General features: G+C 40.6%; 1 protein-coding gene and 1 long non-coding RNA gene across 2 annotated transcripts in view; both read left to right on the top strand.

The window, feature by feature from the left end:
- Positions 1–19401, top strand: part of LOC115629228 — a 112531-nt gene extending 93130 nt beyond the window's left edge. Inside the window, exon 5 of the long non-coding RNA XR_003995871.1 lies at positions 19091–19401. This is a non-coding gene — a long non-coding RNA (uncharacterized LOC115629228). The remainder of the gene's footprint in view (positions 1–19090) is intronic.
- Positions 19402–19863: 462 nt separating this feature from the next.
- LOC115629308 (high affinity cGMP-specific 3',5'-cyclic phosphodiesterase 9A) overlaps positions 19864–23152 on the top strand; it is a 71680-nt gene continuing 68391 nt past the window's right edge. The window contains exons 1-2 of the mRNA XM_030525754.1: positions 19864–19891; positions 20060–22288. Of these exons, the coding sequence (XP_030381614.1) occupies positions 19864–19891; positions 20060–22288 (2257 nt within the window). The remainder of the gene's footprint in view (positions 19892–20059; positions 22289–23152) is intronic.

Here is a 23152-nt window from a genome sequence, read left to right as displayed (position 1 = left end):
TGGACCCTGTGGACCAAACAATATGGAATGATAGGGACTATCCTGATGTCTGAATCAATAGCTAATTTTTATATGCTTAGAGACTTATCTAATTAAATAGAAATGAGCCGAGAAAGTTTTATGTGTCGAAAGCGCAGCACCTCTAAGTAAAATGTTTCAAATGCTCCTAAATTGCTCATTAAACGTTGCCAACATTTTCAAGTCGAGGCAATGACTGAGCGAGCGTAACAGACTTTAGCAACTTTTTGCAAATAGATTAGCATTGTGAGTTCTAAAATGTTCTCTTCTAATCCTATTTGTATAGTAATTGTTATATTTGCCATCCTACGTGATTTAATAGCAACAACGTCGCTGTGGGATATTGTTCATTTAAAGCTGTCAACAGAAATTCAATTACAATTTATGTTCCTCCTTTTATTTGGTCTCCTTGTCGTCAATGCCTTAGCCGTCATCCCATTTCCAGCAGATATAGAAGAGGCACTGGTTCTGTTAATTACTATCTTCCCCTTCGGTCAGAGTTTGTAACTACTTTTTTTTCAAACAATCGCTGCGGCATTAGCAGAATGCCATCATAGATTGAGATTTATGGCTGAGGCAAAAGTCGGGCGTGGGGTGAAAAGAGTCAGATGTGCGGTGAACATCCTCTCCCATTCTCCTTTTACAGCAATGTCCCCAAAAAGCTTTTGTATCTATAAGTTCTAAGAAATATTATGTAAAATAACAAATTTTGATCATGGCTAATACTATTTTTATTATTGGGGAGTCACACGTTATAGAAGGAAAACTCATATGGTGTGTTGTTCCCCAACTTATGTGCTCCCTACAGGGATAAGTGTAGCTAAAAAAAACAGGTTTGTCGTTGATGAATGCACTATTTACGTAGAGTTTAATGTCTTGCCGACTTCCTACTGTAGACAGTCGTATAGATATTTCATGAGCGGGCTCACTTTGTAAAGGCAATTCGTTACCATATCGTTGTCTGTAAGGTATGCCACCAAGAAATGCAACTTTATCCTGGTCTTCCTGCTTTCCAAAGCATTACGCTAATTCGCCTAACACAGTTCTGGTCTGCCATTTCAAAAGCTACGCCGTTATATGTTGAGTGATTTAACTACCAATCCATGTCGGTTGTACACTCTCCATTGGTCAAATGAATTCTAAGAAGACCCATAATGGCTACATCTTGTAATCGTGTTAGCAGGGAAGTCAGTTTAAAGAAAGTCTCAATCGCTGTAGTCGAAAAAGAATATACCTTCAGACAAGTTTCTGCAATTTGCTGAACTTTTTAACTACAGACACCTATTAGAGCTCGACATGGTTACGCTTGTTTGCTGCAACAACACTGGCACACTGGATCACATTTACTCTTTTTATGAGATAATACTAGATAACAAGAATGAGAGAGCGAGAAAGCATATTACGCACTTCTTTGTGAAGGTGCTTATAACCCCTCTGCCATTCAGGCTTCTCTTTTCGTCCCTACTAAACAAAGCTACCCAAAATATGTCCTCTGGATGCTTCCGTCTCTTCGGTGCATGGCTTAGGAATAAAGCGGAAGAGGAATAGGAAGAAAGTTATTGCCAGTGGAAAAGGCCGGCTGTGGTAGCGGGTGTAGCTCGGCTAATATTTATTTCCTAAGCTGACATTCAAATCTGTCGGTAAAGACTATATGCATTACAGCTATTGCTAATGCCATGGTCTGCTCATTTCACACCAGCTCGTCGGTCCACTCTTTTTTTTGCATCTCAAGTTGGATGCTGCCTAGTCTCTTGAACTGACATTAGAATGAGTTGTATGTCCAAGTCTCGTAGGTTATTTTGTCTATGATACCTTGTAGTTCCTTTTGACGTACCGTTTAATATCTCGGGGCAAACATATTCTCAGTATACGATGACTTCTTTTGCCTAAGAGAATGGATTCGTCCTCCCTCCTGTGTCGACATTTTAATGTGTCCTTATGTGTCCTCATCTTAAGTTTCATCATGATAGGTCAAATGTAAAGGAAGTTATAGCCATAAGTGTAATGAGCGTGGCAGCAGCTGTTGTTTTTGTTGCTCCTTTGGCTTAAATCTTTACTGCACACATAGACACAATATTGAAACTCTACGATTCTATATACGTGCTATATATTTGTATACCCTGTATCCGTAGGGTAAGTAGAGTATATTAGGTTTCTTAAAAGTATGTAACAGAAGGAAGTATTTGTGACCGAATAAAGTAAAGAATATATATATTCTTAATCTGCATGAGAGGACGAATCAATATAGGCATGTCCCTCTGTCCATCCGTCTATCTGGATGAACCCCTGAATTTAGAACACGGCCCACATTCACCAAAGGTACATAAACTAAACATCCATCCCAATCGACTAATTCTACGAAAAGTTATTAGCAAGACGCAGCAGGGGTTTCGCTCTTCTTTTTTCTAACTTAATGCCGTTTTGGTGCAGGGTATTTCACTGTCGGGTTTGCTCGACTGTAGCAAAATCTCTTGTCTTTGCACGCTGTTGATTATTGAAAATCGTAAAAGATTATTTTTTGCCATCGGTGAGAGCCGAATTGTGTAATTCAATTTGAATTTGTTGGCATTAACAAGCAGACTGGTGTTCGCTGCCTGTCTGCTCTTCATAACAATGCTCCTTACCTACCATCTTGATGTTCGTATGTTCGACTCCTCGTAAAGTAGTTGGACAAAAGTTGGGGTTTCTATTGACATTTTGACTTTTTTGCTGTAGATGTTGCTGCTCTAAGTTTACCTTTACTCGTACCTTGGGCAACTTTTGTTGGCATACTCGTATCTTCCTCTTCGTATCCATCGTCCGCTGTCATACTCAGCTTAAAATAGCAAATTGAGGCAATAAAAGCAAAAACTTTTTAATCAGTTATGTAAATTTGTTTTTATACTTCGAGTGGTGAAAGAGTTTTTGTCAAAGGCGTTTTATTGCTGCTGTTACTGTTGTTGTTGCTTTGTTAACTGTTTGCCTGCAAGCGAAATGTTTAATTGACTTTTATTTTATGGATTGTGTAAATATTTCACGCACTTGCCAACTTTTGAATGTTCTTATACATACGCGAACCATACCCGTATCTATTATATATGTATATACATACATACTATATATAGTACATATGCTAGCCTGAAAATGGCGGATGTGTATTGGTTGCCCATTTCAGCATATACATATAGTATATGTACATACTCGCACATAACAATTATATGTATGAACTATTTATTTTAGCAGGGCGAGCGCAAATGGAAAATTGCGAGCCCTCGAAAGTGCCTCAGGAATTAATTTTTTTCGTTTTATTTGTAAACTGCCTTGTGCGCTGGAAATGTAAATCAAGTTTATTCAAGCTTCATTTCTGAAAACCGCAAAGGTGCAATATGATTATGTTATGAAATGTGCAGCCCGAAATTGGACAATGGCTGGCAAAACTATGGCACATCCCGACTGGAGTGTGTGTGTGTGTGTGTGTGTATTTGCTTGTGAGCGTAAATGTGGCTGTTGGTGGGAAATGTGCGGGAGACTGTATGTGACTTCTGTCAAGTCGACAACCGGCCACGTACATGACATACAGTTGACTTTAGTGGCTATCATGCACAAGCTTACCCATACGCATGCACGCACAGGCACACACACACACACACATGCACCGCATAGGCGTCCTTAAGTGCACTCACATTAATTTAATGCGCAATTTGTGTGACAAAGACGGATATACGAAGCCAAGTCTGAGGGCAAGTTTCTGAGGTGTTGCGAATAGTCAACAACATTTCATTAGGACTTAATCTGCCAGCTGCATAAATTGCGCTTGTCTTACATGTGTATGTGCTTATGTATGTGAATGTGCATACGCATATGAATATCCCATATGCCTCTTAGAATCCAAGCAAATTAATCATATAACGTACTTTTTTCATGCCCGAAGCCAATCCTTAATGTCACAGGTATTCACAAGCGAAAATCTTTGCAAAGCCCCTGCGACCAAGGAATTTCGTTCCAATATCTCAATAAGTACCTGGAGTGAATATGTTTCGCAAAACACTTTTTTAGAATCAACCGATTTGAATGAATTGTGAAAAAATTTTGAACGAAAGTAGAGAATTATTTGTTAATTACATACGCAAAGCTTTGTTTATGTAGCTTTGAATTTGGAGGAAGGAAAAATAAAACAAGAAAGGAATGCTAAAGTTGAGCAGGCTCAACTCTTAAATACCCTGTACCACCCCACAAGAAAAAAATTGTATTATACAAATTTAATTAATTTAATTAATTAATTATTAAAACTAATATACTCTTTTACCTTTTGGGTACGCGTCTATAGTACAGGGTATTTAAGAGTTGAGCTCGCTTGACTTTAGCATTCCTTACTTGTTTCCCTTTGCGTACAGAGTATAACGAGGCATGCACAATTCGTACGTAAAGGAACTAAATTGTTATGTTGAATAATACACTAATAAATACAAGGAACAGTTTCGCATCGTGAGGAATTTCTTTAATTATGTACATTAAAATATATACAATTCTCGAAAATATGTTCTTTTATCTGATGGCTAGACTCAAAGGACTGGAAGTTCAAAGACGCTTTGTGAATTGCATTCTTACTTTCTCCATTAAATTTAAAAGTTCGTCAAGAAGGTTTTATTGTAGTATTAATATCAAACTTCCTTGAGCAATTCCTAATATCTAAAGTCTTCCTATCCCAAGGCCTTATACTTATTTAGGGCACAAGGTTGTCGAGGGCCCTGCTCCGATTAAATTGCACACGCACCTTAGTGTTTTGAAATATTTTATTGTGTAATTAACATCAGGTAGGTAGGTGGGATTATATAATATTCGTTTAATTTTTATTCGTTTTTAGCAAGAGTACATTTAATACTTCTCTCTATCTCAACAACTCAGGCCCGACTAACTGAGTTGACGCTACAACAGTTCCTTCGTTTTCTTTCATTGCCTGCTCTTCTCCTTTACATATGCCAACTGTCACTTCTTAAACAGGGCTACTGTACTAGATTCTACCACTCCTACATTTATAGTATATTAGTATAAGCGGCCTGCCCCCCAATCCCGGCTTACAAATAAAGATAAATGATTTGTTCGTTTTGATAAAACACGGGTACTTTTTCAATTAATTAAAAGCAAAATAATTCAAAAGAAAGTAGAGTGATTGGAGGAACACACACGTGCGCAAATATCAAATAACAATGAATGTGTTCGGCATTGAGGGAAATGTCGTCGGTCAAAACAAAAGATAATAACTCACAGTCAAATAATATGATCGCAAGAAAACGTGAAATAGAAAAATAAAAATAACGCTGGACAAATTTGCGAGGCAGGAAAGAAATTGAGCTGCCATAAGTGTCGTACACTCATAAACACAAACACACACGGCTAGATACGATGAGTCTCAGAAGCCGCAAATAAGACAGCAGAGGCTACTAAAAGACAATATTTGTAAAGCGCATGCATACAAAATGGAGATGAGGGCGAGCACGATGCCGCCGCCGACGCCGACGGCACTCCTGGTACCGATGTCGATGTCGATGTCGATGCTCATGCTCATGACAATGCCCGACCCAAAACGTATGCCGGAAATGCCAAGGCGACCACACAAGCCCTGGTTGGGTCGCCCATAAACAACTGACCACTAAGCAAACGAACGAACAAACGGGCCAACAGTTGCCAGTGACAGTTGCTTGTGGCCTGACTGAGCGTCACACAAGGCTGTAAGTCAAAGATTGGAAGCGCCCAACGGGGGGCCGCGTCAAGTTAACCGCACTGTGGGGCTGTGCTGTTGTTGTTTTTGTTTTTGTTTTTGTGGTGGTGCCGTTGTTATTGCAGCAAGCAAACAGACAAACCCATCCGCATACTACACAACAGTTCAAAACATTATATAATATTTGCCAAGAATAGGCCAGGACAAGCTTATGGAAAGACCGGCACACCGACTGGCAGGCAAATACTCTAATCACAAGTCACTAGCAGGGGCCTACAAAGATTCTGTTGCTCGAAACCGAGCCGAATGAGGCGGACAATTGGTGTCCTTACTTCAACCGCAACCGAATTGTGTCTGCTGCTGTCTCATTCTATTCTGGGCCGTTACTACCGCAGTGCCACATGCACACACCTTTCAAAAGTCCTTGTGTGTATTGCCTCTGTCATCGTCCTTGTCATTTTTGTCGGGTGGACGCTTGAAAGGCTGCTAACAAGTTATTTTCTATTGTTGCGGCAAGTTTCTCTCGCGGATAATGCCTGGAAAATAGCTTGCGACTGCTTATTGGGCTTTTGTCATAGGTACACTAGTAAGCTCGGCTTAGAGAGAAGTAAACAATACGCTAGAGTATTCCAATTGTAGTGCAGTCCTACAGTCTGAAGCACTTTCGTCGCGGCCATTGCCGGGAAAGTCGACTTGCCGAAAAGGGTTAACAGGACTACTAGTTTAGTTGCATGTTTCATACTTTCTGAAGCACACACAAATCTTGTTAGATACAAGAAAGAAAGAAAGAGCGTACTAATCTTATAGGCACATATAGTATTTGGATGACAAGACGAACCGAAAAAAGCATGTGGATCTGTAAATAGCTGTAAAACTGAGACTAAACGGATGGACAGGTGACAGGACTAGTGATGCTACAAACGTACAAGTACATACCAAAAGCAATATTCAAATCATGCCAGTTCTGGGTTGGGGGATAAGGAAGTCGACCGGGAACGCCTCTAGCTTACCAATTCTGTTTTTGTTGGCTTTCCAAACAACTTTATTCCACCATGGTCATGGCCAGATAAATATATATCCTGCTGTGTCCCACTATCAGCACTATTGCATTAAAAGTCAATTTTCACTTGTTATCGCCAATGGTGACCCACAAGGTACGCAACACCATTAGGTAGGACAACAACATACTGAATATTGTGATGAGTTCCATTAAAAATTTCTAAACGAATGAGTTTCCTATACACTTCTATCAAAGCTATATGATACAGTTATAGTAGATATGCTCGGTCTGAACATGGTGTGAAGTTTGAAACCAATAGCTCTTACGCTGTGGGGAGTAGTGATTGAAACAGTCAGACAGGCGGACATCGCGATTTGGGTTCGTCTGCACCTGTGCTGATCATAGACCATTTACCGTTACGGGTATTACAAACACACACAGCAAGAAAAAAACGTATCATAACCAGTTTCAGTGAAGAGTCCAGCATATGTAATTTATGGGGTCGAAGGTGCCTTCTTCTACCTGTTATATACAATACTTAACTTAATAAACCGAATGCATCCTTTTTACCGCACAGGGTACAGGGCATACGCAGTATTGGTTCTTTAATGGACCTCCCTGAACTCCAATCCGCGAATCAACAATTATCTGATAGATTTAATGACGCAGCGTTAAGGTTAAATATATTAAAAGTGTATTCGCAAACAAGGTCGTATAAAGACACACTAATCATATATTGATATCTTGCTACTCTTCACTATTCGGCTCAAATTAATCTTTATCATAACTTGTGAGGAACTACCTATATGTATTCTTAACCAGTACAACGAAATGTGCCGACATATCCATACAAGATATACATAGAAGCCATAATCGCAAAATTTGGGATGCGAAAGCTCCTATACCCGAAAAATAATTAATTAGAAAAATGTCGACAAAAGAGGAGAAAATCATATAAAATCATAACTGTCATGCGAGCCTTCCGATTTGTAATTAAAAACTATTTTTATTAAAAACCATGGACTCATGTTCAAATAATGAATAAGCAGCCACTGCATTAGCATTAGCTGCAATGCGTACAATTTTAATAAAGACAAATGAATAGAGTTTTACAACAGACTGTTGCTTTTTGTGATAGATATGATTGATATGATATACTTGTAAATGGTATAAAAGGTTAGCTCAGTTTTTCCAAGTGGACAAGGATATAATGTACAATTACGAGTATCTATTTAAATAGGCAACTAATTGATAAACACTACTCAGCACTTACGGAAATCCCTGTTACAACATTTGAAAACAACAACTATATGGAAATAAATTGGAAAACACGAAAAATAGACATTGTATTATTTTGTTAAATTGTAAAACAGCGCCATATTCACAGCCGGACAGGTGCCAATCAAACCAACTAAATCGAATCATTTCCATGTTGGGCTTGTCGACTTAATTAATAGTTTTTATGACCATTGGCTTTGGGTTGGGTCAACGATACAAATGGTGTGAGAGAATTAATTCACAAATCAGCCAATCTCGAATAACAGCCACTAACCATTTAAGCCACCCATATTGTCCCACAAAAAACTCATCATTTTACAGGTAATCCAACCAACAATAAAATATTTCGAAATTTGAATTGGAGGATGGATGGACATGGCTATATCGACTCGCCTTGTCATACTAATTAAAAATATATAATACGGATCCACATACATTCGCACTAAACTAGTACAGGATATAAAAAGTACATACCCTTATGTTACATTGCCTATGGATAAGGAAAGTCTACATACTGGCCAATGAAGGCATATATTTTCTGTATGGTGATGGAATTTAAAATCTCATAGTTAATACGCATAGACAAGTATTTCGCAAAGCAGCTTGTAAAGCATTTAATTCGGCCTTAGGTTCCCATCTGAAGGCTCCTGGCTAGAAAATTAAGCGTGATGAGTGGCGGACGGAAGGGACGGTCTGAGCAAGATCAAGCGGTTTCATATTTAAACACAACGCTGCAAATGACAAGCAGAAAGGTATACATGTGTACATATTTTTTTTTGATATAAGCAGAAGCAGGTAAAACTTTCATTTGAAATACATAATAAAAGGGGAAAACTACACATAGTTCTTAGTTGGACATTTTCTACCGAAAACTGTCATACCTGTCGTACCTTTTGGTGGCCGGTTGGTGGAACAAACAAACAAGCTAGGGGAGCATGGTGCATATAAACGCTCTGCAGACAGTAAAGTGTACCAACATTTGTAGCTGTATATGTATCTGTGTATGTATGCATGTATACAAGTATGTGTGAATGGCTCCGTAACGGATGCGCAGCGCACCGTACAGAGTTGCGGAAGCAAGCAAAGTACTTAGCGGAAGCGCAAACAAACAAACAAACAAACGGAAAAATGAACGAACGCTTGCATACGAGTATAGTATATGGAGCGCAGATTCAGAAGAACTAGGAGGAGCAGCAAGGAACACTTTTGATTTATCACCTAAATAGCGTAAGGAATCCTGTGGGTACCATTATTTACAACCACATACATACACGTAGGTAGTGTGTGATGATGAATGATGCGAATGCTACGGCGACGGCGACGACGACGACGACGATGTCGACCCCACTGGCCATATCATCATCGAGGTAAAGCCAAAGGCAACATCAAGACGAAGAACAACAGTAAACAAACAGACGAACAGCGAGCAAGCACACACACACACACACACACACGTGCGGTGTCACCAGAAAAACATACATACATTCTTGTCATGAAATAGAAATTAAAAGCACACACAAAATACACACAAAGTCACTAAGACAAGCGGAAAATCTCAAAATCAGTCGCCTAAGTAAGTTGGCATCGTCCGACTTCGTGTTGCTTATGTTTGTTTTTCTGCGGTTCGTTTGGTTTTTCCTGCTCCTGCTCCTGCTGCTGCTGCTGCCCCTGCCCCGCTCCTCCTATTCCGCGAATCATCGTTATGGCGCTCTGCTTGATTGAATGGCCGTGTGCGTAGGATTTTGCATGTGCGGCTTTGTACACACATACATACATACATACATATGTGAACACACCACTAGCCAATCATCAAATCAACAATCAAGTTTGGAATGAACCTAAACTGCACACAAGGATGGAACGTTAAAGTCAAAAAGGATCAACCCGTCTCCATTAAAACAAATGTGACGTACGCATTCCAAATCATAACTGCGGTGTTTATTTGGAAAAAGAGAAAATGAAGCAAGTGGAAATGTGTGTGCAGTACAGAGTTGGGACAACAGCTGGACAGAGCTTACATTTATGACCCGTCAGGATGCAACAGAAGGACGACACATAAGCACTAACCGGATGCAATTGCGAAATTTGATTACAAAATTTCCAGAACTACGGGAGTAATGCGTGCTCTTGAAGTCTCTGAGATCTACATACAGAGGTGTTTTTACGAACACTGTTATGAATAATCACTTATAGCGGTGGGTTGGGGTGTGTGTTGGAAAAAGAAAAATAAAGTCGTACTCCGTACACAAATAAGTCATCTCCACTCAATATATTGGTATCTCTAGCTGTTATAGTCTTTGAAATCTATAGGAACTATTGACGAAATGCTTTAGTGAGTGAAGGGGAAACATTAGTTGACTGGGGCTTAGGAGATTCTACGTATCTTTTAGTTAATATGGGAATGACCGTTTCTGAAATGCAGGCGTTCATCGAGATGGGCAGATCGGGCTCCAGATCGATTAAGAGTATGTACGTTTGTATTTAAGTGTACATACTATATAGTATATACATATGTACTTGATGTGGTCGGAGATGCTTTCATTGACTTTCGGGTAAAAGTAAATAGAAATTATGATATACATTTAGGTACACCACAAACTTGCCTTTTCTTACACCTAAGAGTGGCTCCTTTCAGCTCCTATTCGTGCGTGCAACCTACTGATTTTGATCGAAATATGCATAGAATTATTTACAATTATTGGTCTTAGGGGGACTCCGGCTAGGTGTAACCGAAACCGAAACCGATTGGGACGAAACTTCGAAATATTTTGATAGTCTATTATTCAAACCAGACAAGTGATGAGCAGAAGAAGACGTTGATTTGCCAATGTTGGATTACTCACCCAGGGATATACTTGTATGCACGTACATACATACAAGTATGTATGTACTTTCGACCAACGATGTATTAGTTGGTTCGGACTACATTGTAAACGTCAGGATGATGTCAAGTTCGGCTTTGTGTACCGATGTGTTGCATCTTCATTTTATTGTGTAGCTACATAGGTGGAGGTGCTAGGAATGCACTTGGTTGGCATTCTTGAAGTGTTATTGTTGTCAGCGTCGGCATCAGCGTCGGCGTAGGCGTCACGACGCCCGCATCGCCGCCATGGCTATAAAACGGGGTCGTTGCCAACTTTGTACGTGCAACAATAAAATTGCCAAATGGCTGGAAAAACGCACGTTGGGCAATGCCGTCGTCAGTTTCAACATCGTTTTAGTCGCTGACGCTGACGCCGACTCCGGCGCTGGCGTTGACTGAGGCAGCACCGTAGACTGCGACACACATTTTGCGGTTGATATGAGCATCGATTGGGACTGGCAGCGGGCGCAAAACGGGCCCAGACATGGACACGGACACGGGCACAGACACCGACGCCAACTGTAAGAGTGTATGGGTGTGTATGCGAGTTTTGTATGTAGATGTGTATTCGTGTGTTTGTGTGGAAACTAGAACTTTGTATAAATTTATATGCACAACAATGTTTATATTGTTGAATAAACGAGCACTGGCAGACCGGTATTCGTGCTACTCTCACTGTTGTTATTGTTGTTGTTGTGTGCTAATGTGTGCTTGTGTAAGTTTTAGGGGCGAGGAGGAGGCAGGCTGGCAGGAGCCAGCAGGCAGGTGGCAGTTGGCAGTTGGCAGGATGCAACATGGAAATGGCGTGCGGTTTACTACGTTTTAGTTACAATCCACAAAAACAAACTCTAGGAAACAAGTTTAGCACGGCGACTTGCATTATGAAACAAAAGCTAAAAACCGTAAGTAACGGTCTCCAACTTCTGCCGTTTTCATATACCCCGAAAAGGAAAATAGGGATCCGTCGAAGGACACGTCCGCACCGCAACTTTCCCCTCACTCATGTATCATCTGTGTGCATATATATGCGCGCGTGTCAATAAGCAGACACATTAAGCATTAAAAATAGATTCACGCCCTCGCAGACATTTTCATATACTACATACTTGTATACATATGTATATACGTACACTTATACATATGTACAAGCATACAAATGTATGTGCATTATTCAATATAATTAGGCGATTCTCGTACTGATTTCAAATATTCCATGTTTCCGATGCACTCCAATACTAATGTGTACGAAAAGATATGTAGAAATACGGATGAATACATTAATGATAATTTATTTCGTTGCGAGAAAATATAGGCAGTTTTGTTGAGAAAATGGGGGAAATATATGGAAAAATAGAATTTAAATTATTAGACACTTGAAATTCCATTTACGACTTTCTCTATACCGACCAGCAACCAATACATATTCATAAAATATCCATTAATTATTCAAATGTATGTGTTTTTGTGAAGATCGTTCCTATAGAAGACAGCTTTACAAATTGAAATAAGACAAACCGAATTATGTGTTTGTTTTCCCCAACTATTATTGTTAATAAGTTCTCTACGTTCATACGGACGGACAGAAGGCTATATCAGTTATTCAGTATACACCTACACCCTTCAGGTTATGGGCATTGAATCTAGGCCAAGTTATGAGCTCTTAAGGTAATTTGAATTACTTTGTCTCTCTTTTGACTATGATTACATTTTCAGAAGTGGAAATTCCATTTTGAGATATACATATATGAATGCCGCGAAGCTTAGTATAAGCCCACGATAACAAAGCATGCTGTCGAGTTTGAATTTAAAATCTTGAACGATTTGAGCCGACTAAATCAAACAGCCTATTTCCTGTTTTTCAAGAAGGACTATGTATTCGACATAAATAAATATATTCTTACATGCTCGTAGCACCTAAGAGACCCTTGTTTAAAAGTCAATTTAAGGAAACTTCAAAGTACTATCGTGCTTTGATACAGATTAATATCCGTATATACTCGTATAAATACAAATATTTTAGAATAGCTTTGACCTTTTTTGGGCAAAATTTATAAGTTACCAGGGCATTTTTCTTCAAAATTGTTCACAAATATCAGTTTATAAAAAGGCTCCACTAAATATGATTGAAATCGACGGACCGCATTTATCCAACTGCCGACACAGACATTTCGCCTTCATCATTCTTGCCGAGAGGTGTCATTCGAGACACCTTTCCCTACTCCCCCGCCTTGCCATTAAAAGCATTTTAAAAGAACGGGCCTGGCTCCCTAACCAAGGTATAAATACTTGTGCCTTGGCTTATTAAAAAACACTTTGTTTTGTTTTTTCGCAGCCGTGGTAAATAAATAAAACGAAAATTACGAAAGCAGCAGCAGAGAAGACTGCCAAAATGTCCTCAACATTCAACAGTTAGGTACGTTTGTTTGTTGGCCCCAAAAAGGTGTAGGGGACGGGGGGTAGTCGGAAACCGCTTCGGATTTTATGCTCTGCACATGAAATGTACAAGAGTATATTAGGTTTGCGGCTGGTGAAAAATGTGACAGGCAGGAGGAGGAGGCGTGGCAGCTCCACAAAGTATATACTCGTATATTCTTGATCATCATGACAAGAAAAATCTATCTAGCCCTATCTGTCTGACTGCCTGGATCTCAGAGAATATATGAGCTAGAGACACCAGATTTTACAAAAAGATGCCCTATGTGTGTATGAAATTCAAGTTGTTATACCCTGTACCCGTAGGGTAAAAAGGGTATATTAGCTTTGTGCAAAGTATGTAACATGCAGAAGGAAGCATCTCCGACCCCATAAAGTACAAGTATATATATTCTGAATCAGCATGACGAGAGAAATCGATCTAGACATGTCCGTCCGTCCGTCTGTCTGGATGAACGCAAGGATCTCAGAAATTATAAAAGCTGGAATAACCAAAGTTGTTATCCAGATTTTCCTAGGTCCGAGAAAGGACGATTTTATTTTTTTGAATTTTCCACTCCTTCCCCCGCTACAGAATTTCGTCAATAGCGCCCACATTTCAAAAGCTATCTAAACCAAACTTTCATAATTTTTTTTATTTATTAGCGAAACAATTTCACTCCGGTACTACGCCCACAAGCTGCAGCATCAAGTTCGCTCTTCTTCTTCCTTTTGCTTCTGCTATAGGCGCATATACCTCAGTGTCGGAAGTTTATCTGGGTACAGGGTATTTCACGGTCGGGATTGCTCGACTGTAGAATTCTCTCTTGTTTAAATTAAAAATAAAATATAATGCCATTGCCGGTTCGAAAATAAAATTCAAAATAAGTGAAAATAAAATTATATGAATTGCTACTAATTTTTATAAATGAAATCGGAAGATTTTAGTGGCGGGTCATTATAGACTGACTTGAACTAGTTGAGAATTATAAGGTGTCAGATTTTAAAATACAGAGTCGATATAAAAGAAAACAAGGGAGAACGCTACAGTCGAGCCAGCCCGACAGTAAAATAGCCTGTACTCTCCACAAAAAAGGAAAATTAAAAACAAAATTAAATAAAACTTAAATTATTAAAAAAATTGAGTTAATTAATTAAATTAATAAAGAAAATTTATTTAATGCATACATAGAAGACATGTTTATGTTCAGTTTTAACAGCGTACATTTACATCGTCGTGTCTCTGCGTGTTTATGTATGCAGCACAAAGTTGAACCAAAGCAGCAACAACAACAACAGCTGCGGGCAGCGCTGCCGGCATTTTATCTCTCTCGGTATTCGAACTCACGTAAAGGGTGTATAATTGCACATATACAAAGCAATGAATGGCTATGCGCGTCTATTCGTGTATGTGTAAACATGTTTGCAGTCAACCAAACAGCAAGATCAACAACAGCTGCGGGCAGTCTCCGATATATAGGCGATTATACGGATAGAAAATCGGGAAAACCCCTATAGTGTGGAAGTTTGGGGGGTGAATCAGAATAAAAAAAAAACAAACTCGACCTGCCTAGGGTTCAGGGGAACGTGGATACCAAGTTTGGGCATTCTAGCTCTTGTACCTTCTGAGATCCTTGCGCTCATACACACGGACAGATGGACAGACGGACATGGCTATATCGACTCGGCTGATAAGGGTAAAAGGGTATATTAGTTTTGTGCGACTGTACACGGAACACAGAAGGTATAAGAGCTAGAATAGCCAAACTTGGTATACAGGTTCTCCTGACCCCGAGAAAGGACGTATTTCTTCATTTTTTCCGATCCACCCCCCCCCCCCCACTCTCCCCCTATTAACGATTTTCTATAACTCCCGTAATTGTTAAAATTTTGAATTAAATTTGGTAGTAACATTAACTTAGTGATTATATATCCGTATACTAAGTTTCATTGTGATAGGTTGATCAGAAAGAAAGTTATAGCCATATAACCAGGCCCAATGCACACATACATACATATGTACAAGTACACAAACACGCATAAGGCACGATTCTGATGTAAATGTAAATGTATCTATGCATACATGGAATATTTTATATTTAATTTAGTTAATTAATTGAATTAAATTAATTAATACATTAAATTAATTTAATTTATTTTTTGTGGGGTGGTACAGGATATTTAAGAGTTGAGCCTGCTCGACTTTAGCATTCCTTTCTTGTTTATCATAAAGCAATAAGTTTCTTTCTTGTTGTAAGTATTAATGAATATCTTGGTATTCGGTAAAAATAGCCTATGAGAGTGTTAGTAAATAGTGGCAGAATGATGCTGGGCCGCTCTTGAGTATCATCTCCCTCGAATTAGTTCGCTATGAGGCGTTTTTTCGATACTCATGCCACTTTATTCGTACTCCTCATTGCTTACTCCGTGCTGTAATACTCTCTCCCTGCCATTTCCCATTTGTTATGTGCTTTCACATATCGCTTCGTTTTGTCGCATTGTCAAGTGTGCTAGAAGAAAGCCGCAGACGAGCTGATGGTAAATAACTATAAGGATGATGATGATGATGATGATGGCTGCAATGCGTGGGAGACAAACGGCTCTACATACATACATACATATATAAATGTACATACCTACGCATATAAAAATACTGTTACATATGTACATATGTATGTGTGCTTATGGATGTGTGCTCGTTTACAGAATGAAATAAAGTGGGAGAGAGAGAGAGAGAGAAAAGTACACTCAACATCATGTGGTGATGTTGCCTTTTTCTACAGCCACGGCGGATGGTCCGAGCAAGTCACTGTTTGACATTTGCTGTCATTGTTAGCTCTGCTCTTGTTGTTGTTGTTGCTGTTCCGTTTTGTTGTGCCGTTGTTGTTGTTGTGTCGTTGTCGTTTTGACCGCCTGCGTCGCTTTGTGCAATTGCCGTAGTTTACACATTGCTTTTGCTTCGCCGCTGAAGCTTTTGCGATGCCAGGCCAGTCCAGGCCGGGACAGGAGAGGACAGGACAGGCCAGGCCAGGCTCGTGCACGTCTGCTTTTGATACTGTCGTCATCAACCTGGCCGCACCACCACTCCACCCATCCATCACTTCATCTTTCAGTGCACTTTTCAATCGATTGTCACAACGACACGAAAAAGGTACCACCGATATTTTATAAAATATTTATATTGCGAGTGTGCTATCTACCTGCTCATTCGTTGATTGTGCAAGTTTGTTTTAAGCGCTGGCCACAATTGAGACTCGTCCCTCTAGGTAATTATAAAATTTACAAAAGGCCAGCCGCAATTAAGGGACAGTACGACCTTTTGCCAACGAGACATTAAAACAGCTTAGTATCCTTCCCTTTTCGTACATTTATACTACGTATTGTCTTGCTTGATTGTCTTGATTGAAGTTCGCACATTAATTGGTAAATGGGAAATACAAATTTTAAACTATCAGGACCTTCCAACTTATACATAAGGAATATTACTTATATGCCACAAAGCATTAAAAGTGTTGTGAATGAAAATATACATACATTTATATTTAAAAAAAAATTCTGATCTGAATATAAAATAGGGTCGATTTAATAGATATTGACTGTTAGGCTCTAAATGCATTTGGCTTCGTGTAGGACTTAGTTTTTGGGTCTGCAAAAAATCAGAGTTTTCGAAAATAAGATAGTATCATGGTTTTGAAATGGTATTTTTATAGCCGATACCCAAAAGGTAAGCTTGATTTATTTTAATGAAGCTCCCTAACATATACCAACTCCTATGAAAAAAATGTATGTGTTTGTGTACTCTGTAAATTTTTTTAAAATTTTATTTATTTATACTCTGTCTTAAGACAATAAGTAAATTTAGGTAGCTTTATTTTAAACGAAATTAGCAGGAACTAACAGTGAGCAATACCATTATATTTTACTTATTATAGCCTGTACCCAAAGGGTAAAAGACTATATTAGTTTTGTGCGAATATATGTAAGTAGCACACAGAAGGAGGCGTGGCAGACATCACAAAGTATATATATTATTGATCAGGATGACAAGACAAGTACAGACAAGTCTCAGCAAGTACAATAGCTAGGATAACCAAACTTAGCATTCAGAAATTAAAGAAAAACAAGAGAGAACGCTACAGTCGAGCAAGCCCGACAGTGTAATACCCTGTACCCAAGTAAACTTCCGTCACTGAGTTATATGCGCCCAAAGCAGCAGCAAAAAGAGGAAGAAGAAGAGCGAACTTGTTGCTGCAGTTTGTGGGGGTTGTACTTGGGACCTAGGAGAATCTGGATGCCAACTTTGGTTATTATAGCTTTTATAGTTTCTGAGATCCTTGCGTTCATCCAGACGGACTGACATGTCTAGATCAGCGGTGGGCACGAAATTTTAGTTTGGGAGTCCTACAACAACATCTACAACAAAACTACCGTTTGGGTTATGAGAACATCATAAACTGCGAGCAAAAAAATAGGAAAAAAAAGTACACCGGATCAAATTTTGATCACATTTATGAACATTCATTTATTAATTTTTCTAAGTCTATTTCCTCTTCACTTAAACCAATTCGTAATAAATCTGATAAATTTATGTCACTTAATTTATTCCTATAAACATTTTTAATATATTTAATGTTTGAAAATTTACCCTATGGGTACAGGGTATAAAAATTACAATTATTAACGTTGTTTACTTCAATCCCAGGAGTTGTGAGAAACTTGAAAAGTGCAAATACATTAAAACTATGTGTGTGTTATTTAAGCTTCGAGCAATAAATAAAGGTAAATTGTAAACTTAAATGTAATCTCATGTCCATTCGATGGAATATAGTTGCGCCAATCGCAAGAATTGTGAGAAATTTGAGTTGTGCAAATACATAAATACTATGTCTACTTGTATAGTATGTAATTTAAGCTTCGAGCCTTAAATAAACGTAAATTGTAAAATGGCATTTAATCTGTTGCACCAAATAAGCTGCAATCGCCTCCTTGTACACATATATGTTGATCAAAAATCGTTGTTAATCTATACATGTGTGTTCAAGCTACGCTAGCTATTTTATTTACAAAGTAGGTTAGTCTTATTACATACATACACTAAAAAAAATCGCATAAAACATACATACAAATAAATATTTGCACATTTCTATTTAAATCAAATACTAAGAGCGCCGATAGAGAAAAGTATTGACTAGAGGTTCCAGTTCAGCAGTTCAGCAGTTGATTTATTTAAATATAGTACTTGTATCTGTTTTTTGTTGAGTGTACCATATGTGTTCAGTATTTCGTAGTAATTGAATAAACTGAGACGACTACTTGTAGTTGTTGTATTATCATTTCAATAGGTTCTTAATTACCTTTGTTTTATTAGATGTAGTTAACAATCTTCCCTGTTTGTTTTGTGTATGAGGGCTAAAAAGCACTTAAAGTACTTTAATGACTAATTTAATCAAGTTAGGTATGAACTGATGTGTGCGCAGCTTACGAGATTCCCTCTTGCTCTCCAGGAACTTTTCGAATCGTAATAAATCGGAATAAAGTGGTGCAACCGTATATAAAACAAACCGTGTTAACTCAATACCGTGTAAAAACAGAATTAAGTGTGTGCACATTTTGTATGATGGGCAGTACGTTGTCAAATTTTTCATTGCATTTGTATTGGCCCTTCATTATCATGGAAGTGTGAAGCTGTTGTTAAAGTAAATGGCAATGAGGGGTATACTTGTAGTATAAGAACTTTATTTTGAGAAAGCGCTCAGATCGATTATAGACACATATGTACAAGTTTATCTCTAATAACCGACATATTTCGTTCAATTTGCAGATTATTCATCATTGTCAGCTGTGAACAGGATGCAGCTCTGTTAGCTTTGACCTCGGGGCTGGCACATTAACAGTGTGGAACACGCAAAGCGGAAACGGAAGTGACGCTGTATAAGGCAGTGGCAGCCGAAAAGCACGCGCTTTTTTGTGTGCGCCAACAAACAACAAACGTACAGTTAAATAATAAAAATTAATATACAATAAAATGTAAAGCACGATAACAACAAGAGGAGCAACAACAACAACAACTACATCAACAAGAACAACAGAAACAAGCTGTTGAACATGCCAAAAAGGCTCGTAGCATCAACTTTTCCACTGAATTGATTTGAGCACGCCCTGGCTCTGGCGACGACGTCGGGCAGAGTATTTGCATAACTTTGCTAGCAGAGCATTAAAGGCAATAACAAATTGCAAGTGAAGGGAAACAACCATAAAAACGAGCCATAAACGATGTGAGCAGCAGGCGCGAGCGACGGTCGTGGGCGCTATGCGGCATGTAAATTAATTTATGCAAGAGATGCGGGCGGCTACAGTTGCAGTAGCAACAGCAAAAGCAACAGCAACAGCACCAACAGCAGCAGCAGCAGCAGCAACAGCAGCTGAAACAGCAAAAACATAAAAAAAATCTAATCAAATCAAATCAAATACTAATAACAATTACAAAAACCAAACTCCGAGCATTTAAAACGCGCCGGGATTACAGAAGCGCAACTGGAACAGTGAGCAGAACGCGAGCTACACTTTATCGACAGGTGCGATCGGCCGTTATAAATGTACAAGGACAATAGCTGCAGCAGCAGTAGTCGACGTGGAAGCGCGCAACAAGCAACAGCATCAGCATCAGCAGCTGCGACAACTGCAGCAACAACTTCAACAGCAAAGACTTGTAACAACGACGACGCCGGCAAGCTCGAGGCCCTGACAATTATCAGCTCAATTACAACCACAACAACAACGACGAGTACAGCCGCAACCACAACAGGACTTGTCGACCGCGACAGTGCTGAGTCTGAGGAGTCTGAGGATGTTGGCGCGGGCCTAACAACGACAAGAGAAACAGTTCTAACAGCGACAACAGCAACAACGAGCTCTGCTGTCGACGACAAAGACGACGTAGACGACAGCAACAGCGACGACGACTGCAAAGGAATCGTAGGGGGACACCACAACGATCCCAACGCTAAGGCTGAAGAAGAAGCCGAGGTCGACGCTGACGCTAGCAGCATTGATAGCAGCATTTCCAGCAGCAGGAGTAGGATCAGCAGCACTAACGAGGAAGCCGGCGAGGGAGGGGCAGCACATCCATTGCGATTTCCATCTTCAGCCAGTACCACCAGCGCCACCTCCTTCGTTGTGGTCAGCGCCGCCGCGAATGCTTTGGAGGCAGCTCATAACCAAGGTCTCATACCCACCCATAGCCACGTAAGTGGAACTGGACATGCAGCACTGGTGGGCGGCGGGCGACGTCACAAACACAAGCATCAGCATCAGTTACAGTCCCCGCACGCCGGTGCCGCGGCTGCTGCAGCGGCGGCAGCTGCTGCGCTAAGCGCTGATGTGCGTCTTCTCCGAAAAATCGGCTACATAGCGTCGCGAGTACGCGGCCTCGCCAGGTATTACGGGGACTTTCGACTCGTCAATCCCTACAGCGCACATCGCCAGCGTCGACAGCTACAGGAGATACTCCTGAAGCACTCCATCTTTGACCCGGGACGGGAGCGTGAACGTGCGCTGCTGCTTGCTGCCGCAGCTGTAGCTGTTGGTGCAGCGGCAGCCGCGTCCACAATAGAGGGCGAGAGTCCCAGTCGGAGTCGCAGTAACAGCCACAGCCACAGTCGCAGTCGCAGCCGGAGTCAAAGCAGCAGTTGCAGCGGCAGTGGGGACGTCAGCCGTGGAAGCTCGAACGCCAGCAGCACGGCAAAGTTGGACACCAGCGTCGAGGAAGACGTTGAAATAGGCGACGACGACGCTGTCACAAACGTGCTGGTTGCGGCTACAAACACAACAACCACAGCTACGGCAACGACGACGGTTCGCCGCAAATCGTTGGGCTCTTCGACCACAGCATCCGTGGTTTCAGCAACGACATCCACGTCGACCCAACGATCACCGATCAGACTGCTCGAGGAGTTGCTCATTCAGTTCTACGAAGATCAGCGTAGCAGCCAGCTGACTGTGATTAGACGACGACGCAGCAACGGCATTGGTCTTGGGCTTGGTTACGCTCACGATATCTGCAGGAACGGCACTAGCAACAACAACAACGACAATAACAAGAACGGACACGGACACGGACGTGCAACCGAAAGCGGAAACAAGAACGGAAAGGAGAGTAATAGCAACGGCGAATCACCAATCACACCGCTTAATTTTCTGATGTCGTCATCGAGCGTAGAGCGTCTGTCTCAGCCGCCGCCCCCGTCAGCGTCGTGCAGCGGCGGCAACAGCGACAGCAGCAGCAGCAATAACGACAACAACATAGATCGTGCAGTGGAGGGCGGTGCCTCCGAGCCTGGCACCACCGACAAAACCATTAACTACAACAACTACAATGCAAACACCACCTCAGCCGCCCCTACATCGGCGATCGCGGCACAGTCGCCACAGGCCGCCGCCACATCTAGTCAGCAGCGCAGCCTGTCCGCATTCCTGCAACCGGACGCAGACAACCCACGCCGTCGGCGTGCCAGTGATTGCTCACCTCTGCACGTGGGTGGTCACGCGGCAGTACATGCCGCCGCCGCTCTATCCAACCAGCTGCAAATGACCCTGAAGAACAACAACTGTGCCACTACGACGGCGGCCAAGTTCCCCTTTCATCGCGGAAGCTGTGGTGCCGCCGGTGAGCATCTGTTGGCTGCCAACTCGATCGCAAATCGCGCCACTATTATCCTAAGCAAATCCTGCAGCAACGTCGACGGCGGTACTGCCTCGCCCACGGGAATCGGCCTGGCTTCTGTCGGTGGCCAGCTACGTGCCAGCGCCACCGACATTAAGTCGAATGCGTTGGCTGACGCAAGGGACGCGGTGGCAGTCGCAGCTGCGGCCGCCGCTTCCAACAACGGCAACAATGAGTACAGCATTCTGCAGCTAAATAACACAATCATACAGTGTCACTTCAACGACGACGACTTCCGCGCTCTAGTTAGAGATCTCAAGCGAAAAGTTGAGTACACGGAACGCATGAATTGGCTATGTAAGTACTTTCATCAAAAGCTATACATAGGCTAGTTTCTAGTCCACCTAGATGCATGTCTACAAGTATATACTCGAAGGTCCGATCAATGGAAATTGGATCATCTCGTCCCTGTCTTATAACCCTGCACTGAAGATAATTAGCGATTGATAATATTTAAATACGATAATAACATGTTTGTGTGGGAGTATGAAGTCAAGGGTCTCTGTCTCTTCAACTTCGGGGAAGATCACCCAATGCATTCAATTGGAAATGTCCATATATTACAAGTAGATTGATGTGAAAGTGAAATGCTCCTTTATTTGGGTAGTAGTAGTTCATATACATATACACATATAGCATTATCCAAGTTCATCCGCAGCCATGCTCAAAATAGCTAAGAAATAAAGACTGATGTTCAATTTGGAATCATACGAAATCTCAATATAGATGGAACGTCCTTTAAAAATATAGTGAATGTATTTCTGAAGCCCAATTCTCGAAAAGTACTATACAAAAGCTAGAGAGATCAAACTTGATATATAGATTCTTCTTAGCCCAAGAAAGGGCAATATCCTAATATCCTATAGCACTATTCAGAATACAAACAACGAAAATAAGTACTTGTAGAATTAATATTGTCTTAGAAAAACTTGCTGGACATATTAATATCAACTGCATTGTACAAATTGGATCAATCAGATCCTAAAATTATACATATCTATTATGCACCGATGAGTTTTCTTGGACATTGGTGTATGATGTATGATGTACAGGGATTGTGGGTATTGTGGACCGATTTTTAGGGAATAAATGTAATATACATAATGTAATAATATACTCACATAGACACAATTTCTATGTAAATGTGTAACACAGGGAGGT

Source organism: Scaptodrosophila lebanonensis, unplaced genomic scaffold (genome assembly GCF_003285725.1).
Source record: "Scaptodrosophila lebanonensis strain 11010-0011.00,11010-0021.00 unplaced genomic scaffold, SlebRS2 tig00000138-arrow-arrow-pilon, whole genome shotgun sequence".
Taxonomy (NCBI): domain Eukaryota; kingdom Metazoa; phylum Arthropoda; class Insecta; order Diptera; family Drosophilidae; genus Scaptodrosophila; species Scaptodrosophila lebanonensis.
Note: the sequence above shows the minus strand (reverse complement) of the source record. Positions and strands in the feature narration are given on the sequence as shown.